This window comes from Hemiscyllium ocellatum, chromosome 7 (assembly GCF_020745735.1).
Source record: "Hemiscyllium ocellatum isolate sHemOce1 chromosome 7, sHemOce1.pat.X.cur, whole genome shotgun sequence".
Classification (NCBI taxonomy): Eukaryota; Metazoa; Chordata; class Chondrichthyes; order Orectolobiformes; family Hemiscylliidae; genus Hemiscyllium; species Hemiscyllium ocellatum.
The window spans coordinates 7,443,324-7,459,121 of NC_083407.1; the positions used below are offsets into that span (position 1 = coordinate 7,443,324).

The window sequence follows — 15,798 nt, forward strand, 5'->3', positions numbered from 1 at the left end:
ATTGAATAGACAGGTCCTCGAACAGTGCAGCACTCCCTAAGCACTGAACCTCTGACAGTGCAGCACTCCCTAAGACTGATCCCCTGACAGTGTGGCTCTCCCTCACTACTAACCATCTGACAGTGCAGCACTCCCTCAGTACTGACCCTGTGACAGTGCAGCACTCCCTCGGTACTGACCCTCTGACAATGCGGCACTCCATCAATACTGATGCTCTGACATTACAGCACTCCCTCAGTACTGAACATCTGAGAATGCAGTATTCCCTCAGTACTCACGCTCCGACAGTGCGGCACTCCCTCAGTAATGACCATCTGACAGTGCAGCATTCCCTCAGTACTGACCCTCCGAAAATGTGGCACTCCCTCAGTACTGACTCTCTGACATTGCGGCACTCCCTCAGTATTGCACTGAGAGTGGCAACTTTGACTATGTACTCAGGTCTCTGGGGTGGGTCTTGAAGCCACAATATTCAGATTCTGCAACCAGTATTAACCAATGGGCAATCTAAAAAAATGACTAAATGTTTATAGATCATATTGATCTCTGCACTGGTCTGTAATATCAAAGTAATATCACTCAGACAGTAATTTTCTCGGGTATTGGTTCAAATCCCACCATTGCGGTTGGACTTGAATTCAATAAATCTGGAACTGAAAGCTAGTCTCAGTAATGGCACGCATGTCAATGATCATCAATTGTTGTTAAAACCCATCTGGTTCATTAATGTTCTTTAGGAAATCTGCCACCCTGACCTGATGTGACTCCAGAATCACAGCAACGGGGTTGACACTTGACTTTAGAGTGAGTGGACTGCCTTACAAGGAAAGGCTAGACAGGCTAGGCCTGTATCCTGTGGAGTTTAGAAGAGTCAAGAGGTGACTTATTTGAAACATATCAGAGTGTCTCAGGGGTCGGTGCTGGGTCCATTACGGTTTGCTATCTATATCAATGATTTGGATGAGAATGTACAAGGCATGATTAGTACGTTTGCTATGACACTAAAATAGACTGTATTGTGGACAGTGAGGAAGGTTACCAGAAATTGCAGCAGGACCTTTATCAGCTGGTGAAGTGGGCCGAGAAATGGCAAATGGAGTTTAATATAGATAAGGGTGAGGTCTTGCATTTTGGAAAGTTAAACCAAGGCAGTAGTTTCATAGTGAATGGTAGGGCCTTAAGGAGGGTAGTGGAACAGAGGGATCTTGGAGTTCAGGTGCACGGTTCTCCAAAAGTGGAGTCCCAGGTAGACAGGGCTGTGAAGGGGGCTTTTGGTGCACTGGCCTTCATTAGTCAGGGGAGGGAGTATAGAAATTGGGAAGTTATATTGCAGTTGTTCAGGATGTTCGTGAGGCTGCACTTGGAGTATTGTGTTCAGTTTCAGTCACCCTGCTACAGGAAGGATGTTATTAAACTGGAAAGAATGATATTTACAAGGATGTTGCCAGGTCTCAAGGATCTGAGTTATAGGGAGAGGTTGGACAAGCTGGGACTTTTTTCTTTGGAGACTGAGGGGGATTTTATAGAAGTGTATAAGATTGTGAGAGGCATGGACACAGTGAATACACTCAGTCTTTTTCCCAGGGTTGGGGAATTGAGGACTAGAGGGCATCAGGTTAAGGTTAGAGGGGAAAGAATAAAAGGGAACCTGAGGGGCAACTTTTGTTACCCAGAGGGTGGGACGTGTATGGAATGAGCTGCCAGCGGAAGTGGTTGAGGCAGGTACATTATCAACATTGAAAAGGCATTTGGACAAATACATGGATAGGAAAGGATTAGAAGGATATGGGCCAAGTGCAGGGAAATGGGGTTAGCGTGGATGGACATTTTGGTCGGCACGGACCAGTTTGGGCCAAAGGACCTGTGCTGTAGGATTCTGAAATTCCACATAAGATCCTGAAGGTGGGAATGTAGAAAGTATGTTTCCCCTTGTGGGATTGTCTAGAACTAGGGTTATCGATTAAAAATAAGGGGTTGTCCATTTAAGACAGAAATAAGGGAACAATATTTCTCTCAGAGGGTTGAGTCTTTGGAATTTCATTCCTCAAAAGACAGTGGGTGCCGAGTCTTTCAATATCTTTAAGGCAAAGGGAGATAGATTCTTGATGACGAAGGGGATGGAAAACTATCAGGGAATAGGTCGGACTGTAGAGTTGAGGTCAAAATCAGATGAGCCACAATCCTATTGAATGGGGAAACAGGCTTGAAGGGCTGAGTGGCCTCCTCTTGTTTGCCTTGTTGTAACTGCCTTCTGAAATGGCCCGAGCACATTGTCAGGGCAATTGGAAATGGGTAACAAACTGAGCTGGTTACACCTGCCTCCCGTAAAAGACCAAAGGGCAATAACATCTCGATGGATGGTGCGGCTTTCCCAACCCAATATCCCTCTTTACCCTCAGGCCACCGATTCGAGGACAACCCAGGTGTGCGTCGGCACCTGGTGAAGAAACCGTCCAAAAGCCAAATGAGTAAAGTCAGCAACAAACTCCCACAGGCCGGGATGAAGAGGTTCCAGCTGGACAGAAAGCCCCATGAGGTACAGAGCATTTTCTACATCTTCACTCCGCCATCGTTCAATGTAACGCGGCGTGTGCATTTGTGTAGCGCCTTTCACAACCTCGGGGCATTCATTTGCAGCTGACGAGGCACTTTCTGGAAGTGCAGTCGCTGCCCGTGATGTCAGAAATTCCAATTTGTGCACAGCATGCTCCCACAAGCAACTAACAAAACAATGACCAGGCCATTTATTGGTTTGGTGATGGGATGGACATTGGACATGGACTCCCTCGTGGTGCTTTCAAAGTGAGGCCAATGAATCTTTTACACAGCCCCCTCAGAGTCTGGTTTGGACCTCAGCACCCCTTGTGAAGGATGGCACCTCTGGCAAGACGGCACCCCCTCCGTCCTGTAGACCCAAAGGCAATTGGGTCCAAGGTACGTTTGGAGGAGAGGGTGCAAACCTATTGAGCAATAGCATTGCAGCTCAGGACAGCGCTCCCTGGGTTAAGTCAGTGGTGGGCATCACTGGGTGTGGCCCAGAGGGGGTCAGGTTCCTGAGGGAGGTGGGGAGGGCCTGGGTAGGGGGATCTAACTGTTGGCATCTCCATTCCACTCACCACTCCTCTGATCTGGCAGCTGCAGCTTTCTGAGCACCTATCTCACTCTTGCCCTCCCCCGCTCCCCCGCCCCCCCCCCCCACCCCGTATCCCGCCCCCCTACACCCCACCCCCTCCATTCGGACAGGTTTTCGTCGAGCTGAATGAGCTGGTGCTGGGGAAGAACAATGAGATGTCGTGGCAGGAGACCGCTCGGTGGATCAAATTTGAGGAAGATGTGGAATCAGAGACAGACAAGTGGGGAAAGCCGCACGTGGCGTCCCTCACGTTCCGCAGCCTCCTGGAACTGAGGAAGACCATCGCACAAGGTGAGTACCATCACGGGGTACACGTGCTGAACCTCAGTATTCTTTTTACTCTTCCTGTGTAACCCTGAGCTCAGCTTCCAACCCCATACCTTCCATGTGCTGGTGTCGGTCTGGGGTGGGCAAGGTCAGAGGTCACATGACGCCAGGTTAACAGATCTATTTGAAACCACAAGCTTCTGGAGCTGCTTATAATTTCAAATATACCTGTTGGGCTATAACCTGATGTTATGTGACTTCTGTTCTCTGGAGTTTAGACGATTACAACTTTGTATTTCCTTCATTCCTGAGATGTGGGTGTCACTGGTCGGGACCAATGTCCCTAATTGCCCTTGAACTGGATGGCTTACTGTGAAAACGTGAGATTTTGCACTTTGGCAGGAAGAACAGAGGAGCTGACTATTATTTAAATTGAGAAAGACAGAAGAAAGCAACACAACAGAGGGATTTGGGAATCTTTGTGCATGAACCAGGAAAAGCTATTGTCCAAGTTCAAAGGGTAATAGGGAAGGTGAATGGATTGTTGGCCTTTACTGCAAAGGAAGTGGAGTATAAAGGTGAAGCAGTTTTGCTAAACTATGCAAAACAGTAGTCAGACTAGAGCTGGGACATCATGAGCAGTTTTGATCCTCTTATCTAAATACTGATTGACGTTGGAGACAGTCCAGATAGGGCTCACTCGGCTGATGCCGGATATAGAGGGACTGTCTTATGACGAGAGATTGAGTAGGTTGGTATTTTTCTCACTGGAATATAGTAAAAGGAGAGGAGAGCATGTTGATACATGAAGGATCCCTCGGGAACCTGACAGGGGAGATGTGGAGAAGTGGTTTCCCCTTGGGGGAGAGTCTAGGACCAGAGGGCATCATCTCAGAACAAAGAGTCAACCTCTCCCATTTAAAAGAGAGATGAGGAGGAATTTCTCTCTCGGAGAGGAGTGTATCTGTGGAATTCTTTACTGCAGAGGGCTGTCGAGGCAGGGTCACTGAGTGAGACAGATTTTTAATCAAGAAGGGAATGAAGGGTTATGGGGGAAAGGCAGGACAGTGGAATTGAGGATTATCACATCACAGCCATATGAATGGCGGAACAGAATCGATGGGCTGAATGCCCTACCTCTGCTCCTATGTCTTATTGTCATATGGCCATTTCAGAGGCAGTTAAGGGTCAACCACATTACTGTGGGCCTGGAGTTACATGGAGGCCAGACCAGGTAAGGATGGCAGTTTCCTTCCCTAAAGGACATTAGTGACCCAGATGAGCTTTTATCGATGATGGGTTCATGGTCACCCTCACTGAAACTAACTTTCAATTCCAGATTTACTAATCAAGTTTAAATTCTATCAGCTGCTGTGGTGCGATTCAAACCTGTGTACTCAGGTAGCCAGGAAAGACCTAAAGAGAGAGCTCAGAAGAGCCAGGAGGAGACATGAGAAGTTGTTGACGGATAGGATCAGGGTAAACCCTAAGGCTTTCTATAGGTATTTAAGGAATAAAAGAATGACGAGAGTAAGATTAGGGCCAATCAAGGATAGTAGTGGGAAGTTTGTGTGTGGAGTCAGAGGAGATAGGGGAAGCATTTAATGAATATTTTTCAACAGTATTCACTCTAGAAAACAATAATCTTGTCGAGGAGAATACTAAGATACAGGCTACTAGACTAGGTGGGATTGAGGTTCACAAGGAAGAGGTATTAGAAATCCTGCAAAATGTGAAAATAGATAAGTCCCTTGGGCCAGATGGGATCTATCCTAGGATCCTCTGGGAAGCCAGGGAGGAGATTGCCGAGCCTTTGATATTGATCTTTAAATCGTCATTGTCTACAGAAATAGCGCCAGAAGACTGGAGGATAGCAAATGTGGTTCCCCTGTTCAAGAAGGGGAGTAGAGACAACCCAGGTAATTGTAGACCAGTGAGCCTTACTTCAGTTGTTGGAAAAGTGTCGGAAAAGGTTATAAGAGATAGGATTTATAATCATCTAGAAAAGAATAATTTGATTAGGGATAGTCAGCATGGTTTTGTGAAGGGTAGGTTGTGCCTCACAAACCTTGTTGAGTTCTTTGAGAAGGTGACCAAACCAGTAGATGAAAGTACACCAGTTGATGTGGTGTATATGGATTTCAGCAAGGCGTTCAATAAGGTTCCCCACAGTATGCTATTGTACAAAATGTGGAGGATTGTGGGAGATATAGCAGTTTGGATCAGTAATTGGCTTGCTGAAAGAAGACAGAGGGTGGTGGTTGATGGGAAATGTTCATCCTGGAATCCAGTTACCAGTGGTGTACCACAAGGGTCGGTGTTGGGTCCACTGCTGTTCGTCATTTTTATAAACGACCTGGATGAGGGTGTAGAAGGGTGGGTTAGTAAATTTGCAGACGACACTAAGGTCAGTGGAGTTGTGGATAGTAACGAAGGATGTTGTAGGTCACAGAGAGACATAGATAAGCTGCAGAGCTGGGCTGAGAGGTGGCAAATGGAGTTGAATGTGGACAAGTGTGAGCTGATTCACTTTGGTCGGAGTAACCGGAATGCAAAATATTGGGCTAATGGTAAGATTCTTGGTAGTATGGATGAGCAGAGAGATCTTGGTGTCCATGTACACAGATCTTTGAAAGTTGCCACCCAGATTGACAGGGCTGTTAAGAAGGCATACAGTGTTTTAGCTTTTATTAATAGAGGGATCGAGTTCCGGAACGATGAGGTTATGCTACAGCTGTACAAAACTCTGGTACGGCCACACTTGGAGCATTGTGTACAGTTCTGGTCACCACATTATAAGAAGGATGTGGAAGCTTTGGAAAGGGTGCAGAGGATATTTACTAGGATGTTGCCTGGTATGGAGGGAGGTCTTACGAGGAAAGCCTGAGGGACTTGAGGCTGTTTTCGTTAGAGAGAAGAAGGTTGAGAGGCGACTTAATAGAGACATATAAGATAATCAGAGGGTTAGATAGGGTGGACAGGGAGAGCCTTTTTCCAAGTATGGGGACGGCCAGCACGAGGGGGCATAGCTTTAAATTGAGGGGTGATAGATATAGGACAAATGTCAGAGGTAGTTTCTTTACTCAGAGTAGTAAGGGTATGGAATGCTTTGCCTGCAACGGTAGTAGATTCGCCAACTTTAAGTACATTTAAGTCGTCATTGGACAAGCATATGGACGTACATGGAACAGTGTAGGTTAGATGATCTTCAGATTGGTATGACAGTCAGCGCAACATCGAGGGCATTAGCTTGGGCCTCTGGGTTCTATGACAATGGCCTGGGACATGATGTACATCAATCATTGGACCACAACTACGTCCTGGGGCTCCAGCTGTGTGGGGGTGAGGGGTTGGAGCTGCTCCACTTTGGTCAATTTCTGTTCTGATTTCAGTTCATGTTAATCTTTTCACATTTGATGGTAATTTCTCAGTCTCAATGTCTGGGATTTCCTTCCTAAACCTCTCCACATCTCCACCAGCTCATTCCCACTGCCAACATTAAGGCATTTTTTACAATTTACCTCTTCATCAAAGTGTTAGTCACCTAATATCTTCACATATATTTATTAAACATGAGAGGGTGCAGAAAAGATCGACAAAGATGTTCCCAAAGTTGGAGGGTTTGAGCTATAGGCTAGGGTTGTTTTCTCTGGAGCCTCGGAAGCTGAGGGGTGACCTGATTGAGGTTTATAAAATCATGAGGTCTTTTCCCTTGGGTAGGGGAGTCCAAAACTAGAGGATATAGGTTTACGGTAAGAGGGGAAAGATCTAAAAGGGACCTAAAGGGGTGGTACGTTTTCACGCAGGGGGTTGTACATATATGGAATGAGGTGCCAGAGGAAGTGATGAAGGTTGGTACAATTACAACATTTAAAAGGCATCTGGATGGGTATATGAATAGGAAGGGTTTAGAGGGACATGGGCCAAGTGCTGGCAAACGGGACTAGATTAATTTAGGATATCTGGTCGGTGTGGCTGGGATGGATCGAAAGGTCTGTTTCTGCACTGTGTGACTAGATTTGGCTTGGTGCTAAATGTTACAAAAAAAAACCATAGCAGACTGGGCAACTTTAAGGGCATTTAAATGGTCATTGGATAAACATATGGATGAGAATGGAATAGCGTAGGATAGATGGGCTTCAGATTGTGTCCACAGGGCGGCGCAACATCGAGGGCCGAAGGGCCTGTACTGTGTTGTAATGTTCTATGTTCTATGTTTTAAATTGCTATCAAACCACAGCAGGTCTAGCAGCATCTTTGGAGAGAAAGCAGAACTGTTCTGTCCTGAAGACGAGCCACTGGATCTGAAACATTACCCTTTCTTTCTCTCTATAGATGCTGCCAGACCTGCTGAGAATTTCCAGCAATGTCTGCTTTTGTTTCTGATTTCTAGCATCTGCAATTCTTTATTTTTCTTTGTGTTGGGTCTTGAATATCGTTTGATAACTATCTTGTGTCATGCTGAAAGATGTTTTGACAGTGATAAAGCAAGAAACAAAATCAGAAATTGCTGGAGAAACTCAGCAGGTCTGGTACCATCTGTGGAGAGAAATAAGAATTAATGTTTCGGGTCCAGTATCCCTTCTTCAGAACTGATAGGAACTTACTTTGTTTCTGATCATCCACAGTCCTTTGTTTTCTTTATATAAAGTGAGGTTATTTTACAGGTTTATCAACATTCTGTCTCGGTTATAGAGCTGAAGAGCATTTACTCAGAGAACTCAGGGCGATATTTTGTGGTTCACTGGAGACTTCACACAGACTGGGCTCCAGATGGTGAGAAGGAGCTGTCCAGAGATGTCAAGTTCTGAAATAGCTGTTCCAGTCCCTTCCCAAACGCTCACTTCATCTGTTGCCATGCAAGGGGAGAGCTCAGGGATCGCAGTTGGGAGGGAGTGAGAGGGGGAATATAAGTAGTGAGACGGTGTTTTGGGAGAAGGTGAAAGAGATCCAGCTGTTCCTAAGCATTATAAATGAATTTGGGGAAGGGGATGATGTTTGCTGGCTGAGGGAGAAATGTAAATAACGAGAGGATTCAGGGGAGACGGTCTTCAGGGTTTGGGGCGAGGGGCGTTTGGGAAATAAGAAAGTGGTTGTGGTTCTGTTCGCCGAGCTGGGAGTTTTTGTTGCAAACATTTCGTCCCCTTTCTAGGTGACATCCTCAGTGCTTGGGAGCCTCCTGTGAAGCGCTTCTGTGCTGATTCCTCCGGCATTTATAGTGGTTTGAATCTGCCACTTCCGGTTGTCAGTTGCTGTCCGCTGCAGTGGCCGGTATATAGGGTCTAGGTCATTGTGTCTGTTGATAGAATTTGTGGATGAGTGCCATGCCTCTAGGAATTCCCTGGCTGTTCTCTGTTTGACCTGCCCTATAAAAGTGGCTTGAAGGTTCCGGGGATTGTAAATGTGGTGATGGGGTAAATGTAGACAGCAAATGGGACTTGGAAGCTCAGGGTAAGGGGAAAGTAAGTGGGGTTAAGGAGATTGTAAATGAGATGGGTGTGTAAATGGTGATAGAGGGATCAGTCAAATATGAGTGAGGTAGGGATGCATGCACACACACTATGGAGAATTTATGTGGATTGAGAGATTTGTAAGTGGGAAGAGCTTCTGAACACCATTCCCTGCAAGTTCCCCTCCAAGCCACTCACCATCCTGACTTGGAAATATATTGCCGTTCCTGTCGCTGGGTCAAAATCCTGGAACTCCTTCTCTAAGGGGCATTGTGGGTCTACTCACAGCACAGCAACCAAAAATGGTTGAGGTGGGTACATTAACAACATTTAAAAGGCATTTGGACATGGATAGGAAAGGTTTAGAAGGGGGTGCAGGGAAATGGGATTAGAGTAGATAAATATTTTGGCCAGCATGGACCAGTTCGGGCCAAAGGGCCTGTCTCCATGCTGTAGGATTCTATGATTCTACGACAGCAGTGATTCAAGAAGGCAACTCACTACCAGCTCCTCAAAGAGGGCAACTAGGGACAGACAATAAATGCTGTGTCTGCCAGCGATGTGGATGAGTGGGATGCGTGAGTAAAGTGTTTTTGTGTGTCCCTCGCAGGTGCTGTGCTGCTAGATCTGGAGCAGAAAACATTGCCTGGAATAGCCCAGCTGGTGGTGGAAACCATGGTGATCACAGATCAGATCAAACCGGAAGACAGGGCCAGTGTATTGAGAGCACTCCTTGTCAAACACAGGTACCGCAGGGGGAGGGGAGGCTTTGTGACCCCAGTCCTCCAAGAATTGGAGCTACCATGGGAGAGAGTGAGAGACGGGAATGGAATAAAGTGGTTCAGAGGGGTTTATATATCAAAAAGCCAATACCCAGGAGGGAGTTACAGACTGGAATCTAATTGAGGGGATCGGGGTGGTTTACATAGAGAATAACAGATACCTGGGCTGTGTTCCAGACTGGAATCTAATCGAGGGGTTCAGAGTGGTTTATATATAGAATAACAGATACCTAGATATGTGTTGAATGCTGGAATTTAATCAAGGGTTTCAGGAGGTTTATATACAGAATAACAAATGTATAGAATCACAGATACCTAATTTGATTCACTCCATGTGATATAAAAAAAATTTGGAGGCTATGGGCCCTGACAACATTCTGGCAATAGTATACAACACTGACAACTGCCTAACAATGTGGGAAATTGCTCAGGTATGTCTTGTACATAAAAAGCAGGACAAATCCAGCCGAGCCAATTCCCACCCCATCAGTCTACTCTCGACCATCAGTAACATGATGGAAGGGGTCAGTAACAGGGCTATCAAGCAGCCCCTGATCAGCAATAACCTGCTTAGTGACGCCCAGTTTGGGTTCCCCCAGGGTCACTTAGCTCCTGACCTCACTACAGCCTTGGGTCAGACATGGACAAAGGAGCTGAATTCCAGAGGGGTGAGGGGAGTGACAGCACGTAATATCAAGGCTGTATCTGATTGAGTGTGGCATCGAGGAGCCCTAGAAAAACTGGAATCAATGTGTATCAGGTGCAAGCTCTCTGCTGGTTGGAGTCAGACCTGACACATAGGAAGATGGTGGTGGTTGTTGGAGGTAAGTTATCTCAGCTCCAGGACGTCTCTGCAGGAGTTCCTCGGGGTAGAGTCCTAGACCCAGCCACCTTCAGCTACTTCATCAATGATCTCCCCTCCATCATAAGGTCAGAAGTGGGGATGTTCACCGATGATTACACAATGTTTGTGACTCCTCAGGTATGGAAGCAATCCATCATACAGCGAGGTCTGTGTGATAGCCAAGTTTCAGCTGATGAGTGGCAAGTAACATTGAACTGAATTGAATTTAATTTAATTGAATTGAACCAGGCGTACTGAGGGACAGTGAAAAGCTTTCTTGCTGCACAAGTCCAGGTAAAATTGAACATAGAACAGTACAGCACAGGGACAGGCCCTTTGGCCCACCACATCCATGCTGACCATGATGCCATTCTAAAATGACCCACCTGCCTGCACATGGTCCATACCCCTCCATTCCCTGCTTGCTCACATGTCTGTCTAAATGCCTATTAAACATTGCTGCTGTTTCTGCATCCACCACCTCCCCTGGCAGTATGTTCCAGGCACCTGTCTTCCTCTGCAACAAAGTGCCTCATGCACCGTCTGTAAACTTGCCCTCTCTCACCTTGCGCCCTCTAGTATTTGACATTTTCACTGTGGAGTAAAGACTATCCACCCTGTCCATGCCTCTCGTAATTTTATACCCTTCATTCAGGTGTCCCCTCAGTTTTTTAACTACCTCCACTGCCAAAATATCCTTTCTTAAAGACAGGAAACAGAAGTGTACACAGCCTCACCAACACCCTGTACAGCTGTAACAAGACTTCCCTGTTTTTAAAGCCAAACCCCTTACAGTAAAAGCCTCCTTTGTTGCTAGCCGCACCCACATACTAATATTTCACTCACAAGAAGACTCACTCCCCCTGTGCTGCACAGCTCACCACCAACTTCTCAAGAACAACGGGGGACAGGCAATAAATGTTTCCCCAACTAATGATGCCCTCATCCCATGAATGTATAAACTGGAAAACAGTGTGATGAATAAGGAGGGTCTTTGAAACAGTCAGCATGGACTGTGTGGTCATTGTAATATATGCTTTGCATCGCCAAATGCACTGCCCCTCATCTCTTCTGTAGGCTGGCATGGCTGCTCAGTGGTTAGCACTGCTGCCTCACAGTGCCAAGGACCTGGGTTTGATGCCAGCCTCAGGTGACTGTCTGTGTGGAGTTTGCACGTTCACCCCGTTTCTGCGTGGGTTTCCTCCGGGTGCTCCAGTTTCTTCCCACAATCCAAAGATACGCAGGTCAAGGTGGATTAGCAATGGGAAATTGCCCATAGTGTTCATGGACGTGTAAGATAGGTGGATTAGACATGGGAAATACAGGGATAGGATGGGGAAGTGAGGGCGCTCGGTCTGGGTGGGACACTGTTCAGAGGGTTGGTGCAGACATGATAGGCTGAATGGCCTCTTTCTGCACTGTAGGGATTGTATGATTGTGTTTCTGATGCAATGTACCTGAAAATTGTTTGCTGCGTTGGGAATGTTGGGGACTAAGTCCTTGTGTTGTGTTGCAGCCACCCTAACGATGAGAAAGAAGGGATCTTTTTCCCTCGGAATGTCTCTGGCTCCACCAAAGCAACCAGCCTGGGGGTTCACCACCCCCACCATGAGCACAAGGTGTCAAAGGATTCCTCTACCACCATGCCCCTGATGGGAGACGAACGCATCGAGGTGCAAGACCCCAAGAAGGTGGATTCAGGCCCTCAGGTGAGGGAGAACTCTTGTCGGAGTGCACATGGGATGCAGTGGGGAGGGTGGGGGGGAATGAAGGATTCGCTTCTTGGTCACTCATGAACTCTCCAACTCCCCCACAGCTTCCCACCACCACTCCCCCCAACCCACCTCCACCCCACCGCCACTCCCAATGACAAACTCAAACAGGTGAGGTTGGGGGATCACCTATACTCGAAGGCCGGGACAATAGATTTTTGACAGGGAAAGGTGTTCCCTTAGGGGAAGTCACTGAGCTAGTAATCCAGGCTATTAGACTCAGGCTAACGCTCAGGGGAGACAGGTTCAAATCCCAACACAGCGGCTGCTGGGATTTCAATCCAATTTATAAAAACTGGAATGGAAAGCCAGTCTCAGTGATGATGAGTATGAAACTATCACTGACTGTTGTAAAAACTCTTCTGGCTCACTACTGCCCTTTAGGCAGAGAAATCTGCCATCCTTATCAGGTCTGGCCTACATGTGACTCCAGGCCTACGGCAATGTTGGGGACTCCAATTCCACCCCCCCCCCCCCGCCTCCCCACCCCAAAAGCGGCCTAACAAATCACTCCCTGCAACGGCATTTAGAGATGGATAACAAATGCTGATCTTGCCAAAGACGCCCATCTCCAATGAAAGAATAACGAAAATTGAACTGAGGCTGATTGAGGTGGTTAATACCATTGAGAAGCAGATTGATTAGATTAGATTACTTACAGTGTGGATACAGGCCCTTCGGCCCAACAAGTCCACACCGACCCGCCGAAGTGTAACCCACCCAGACCCATTCCCCTACACCTAACACTACAGGCAATTTAGCATGGGCAATTCACCTAATCTGCACATCTTTGGACGGTGGGAGGAAACCGGAGCACCCGGAGGAAACCCACGCAGACACAGGGAGAATGTGCAAACTCCAGGCAGTTGCCTGAGGCAGGAATTGAACCCGGGTCTCTGGTGCTGTGAGGCAGCAGTGCTAACCACTGTGCCACCGTGCCTCCCATTGATGATAATCCGACTGAGAGGGGAGGCAGGCTGAATGAACTATTCCTGTTCCTGTTTTCCTCCCAGATCTCTTGAGGTAAGGAAATATTTGAGAAATCTTTTGTTGCGTTTTGATCACCCCCATGCTCCTGACGTTTGGACACCTGGTGCTGAAGGATATGGGCAGGTCCAGGCAGTGGGCTGTGGAGAGAGTCAGAGTTGTTGGCTTGCCCATTTTCCAGGGTTATGGTTGTACCCAGTTTCCTTGGGAAGGAAGCATACAGTATCCACTGATACTTAATGCCTTTAGCGAGAAATGGGCACTGTAGACGATGAAGTTCTTTATCTCCCCATCCAACTCCGTTTTGAGTTATCCTCTTCTATCTCTCTCTGAGGGCCTGCATTGTCCTAAATGTGAATTGAATGTAGTTTCATTAAATAGAAAACAAAGCTGATGTAGTTATGGTGGATAATAGATGTAAAGTCCCATTGGTGAGTTGGTGAGGAAAGCCATAGGCCCGTGGTATTATCACTGGACTGTTAGTCCAGACACTCAGAGAATGCTCGGTGGACTCTCCCCTATTATTGTTCAGCAAGGGAATCAATGGCTATCAGGGGGAGATGGAAATGTAGAATTTGAAATACAACCAGCTCAGCCTTGGTCTTACTGAGTTGCAGAGCAGGCTCGACCGTTTGAATGGTCTATTGTGCATTGGCTCTGTCAGTATCTCAGGCAGTGACTGTCCAGCTCCATGGGATTTGGTAATTCAGAAACAAGTCTGTGCTGGCTATGACCACCAGGTAAAACACGTCCCTCATTACTGAATGAACCCAATCTGATGCACTTCTGGATGCTGAAGGATGCTGAGGGATTTATTTACAGACACTCCCTGGTGTAGGAGATTGGCTGTGTTTAGAGACACTCCCTGGTGTAGGAGATTGGATTTGTTTAGAGACACTCCCTAGTGTAGGAGATTGGATTTGTTTAGAGACACTCCCTAGTGTAGGAGATTGGATTTGTTTACAGACACTCCCTGGTGTAGGAGATTGGATATGTTTAGAGACACTCCCTGGTGTAGGAGATTGGATTTGTTTAGAGACACTCCCTGGTGTAGGAGTTTGGATTTGTTTAGAGACACTCCCTGGTGTAGGAGATTGGATTTGTTTAGAGACACTCCCTGGTGTAGGAGATTGGATTTGCTTAGAGACACTCCCTGGTGTAGGAGATTGGCTGTGTTTAGAGACACTCCCTGGTGTAGGAGATTGGATTTGTTTACAGACATTCCCTGGTGTAGGAGATTGGATTTGTTTAGAGACACTCCCTGGTGTAGGAGATTGGATTTGTTTAGAGACACTCCCTGGTGTAGTAGATTGGATTTGTTTAGAGACACTCCCTGGTGTAGTAGATTGGATTTGTTTAGAGCCACCTCTTATTGTAGAAGAAAGGTTTATTTCAAGCTGCTCTTTGATGTCAAAGTTGAATTTGTCTCGAGACACTCCCTTATGCAGAAGATTGAGGTTATTTAGAGATACTCCCTGGTGTAGAGCATTGGGTTCAGGCTGGGAGTCTTTAGGAAGGATATAATGGCATTAGAGAGCGTGGGGAGGGGATTGACTCCACTGGGACCCGGGTTGAGGAATGTGGAGATGCAGGGCTTCTTTCACTGAGAGCTGTGACAGCTGAGAGTATAATATAATTGTGCTGTCCGAAGTTATGAGGCAGTTTGAGAGGAATGTGTTTCCAGCTGCAGCCAAAGCAAATAGCTCAAAGATAAGTAATAAAAGAATGTTGGGGTGGAGTGGGGTGGGAAAGTCGGGGGTGTGGTGGGATGGGGATGTGGGTATTGTGTGATGATGTTGCTCTGGTAACAAGGGTATGCTGTCCTTGGCTTTTTTTAAAAAAAGGTTGGAAAAGCAGTAGTTCTGAAAGGCCTGGGATGAAGGGTTTTAGGGCCAATTTGATAATAGCTAACAGATACTGCCTCAGACAAAAGGCTTTCAAGTTTAAAAAAAAAACTGGTACAATGACAGGGAAGTGGCCAGTCCTCCCAGCTCAGCTTTTCTTTGACTAAAAGAGAAAATGCTGGAAAATCTCAGCAGGTCTGGCAGCATCTGCAAGGAGAGAAAAGAGCTGTTGTTTCAAGTTTAACTGACCTTTTATCAAAGCTTTTCTCTGGTTTGGTTTTGGTTTGGTTTTTGCAGTCTGACTGTTTGCTGAAAGTAGGCAGGATTGAAGGAATCCTGCTAGCCAAGGAAATAGCTCCATGGAAGAAGGTGTTCCACGCTGAATCTCTCTGCCATCTCTCTCTCTATAAGACACCGTGTTTGATTTGATCTTTTTTGCCAAGGGGGTGTTCATGGGGATTGTTGCAAGAATTTGGAACAGCATCATTAAGTTAGGATTGTCTGTTGGGCTTTCAGATAGGTTACGTTATTCTATATTCTCTTCTCTTTTGTTTGTGTTTCATTCAGTAATCTTGCAAATAAATTCTGTTTTGTTTAAAACTAAGTGGTTTGACCAGCTGCATCGCTCCTGGAATATCCACTTTACACCTGCTTAAAACCACCAGCAAAGTTAGGGTCTGGGGCTACTTTCTTGAAATGTTTTGAGGGGCTCTGGACGG

At 46.5% G+C, this 15,798-nt stretch overlaps 1 protein-coding gene across 1 annotated transcript in view; it reads left to right on the forward strand.

Annotated features, from left to right (window-relative positions):
- The window catches only part of LOC132817312 (anion exchange protein 3-like), a 136,994-nt gene that overhangs the window by 57,743 nt on the left and 63,453 nt on the right, over positions 1-15,798 (forward strand). The window contains exons 5-8 of the mRNA XM_060827723.1: positions 2,400-2,536; positions 3,244-3,424; positions 9,461-9,596; positions 11,993-12,185. Of these exons, the coding sequence (XP_060683706.1) occupies positions 2,400-2,536; positions 3,244-3,424; positions 9,461-9,596; positions 11,993-12,185 (647 nt within the window). The remainder of the gene's footprint in view (positions 1-2,399; positions 2,537-3,243; positions 3,425-9,460; positions 9,597-11,992; positions 12,186-15,798) is intronic.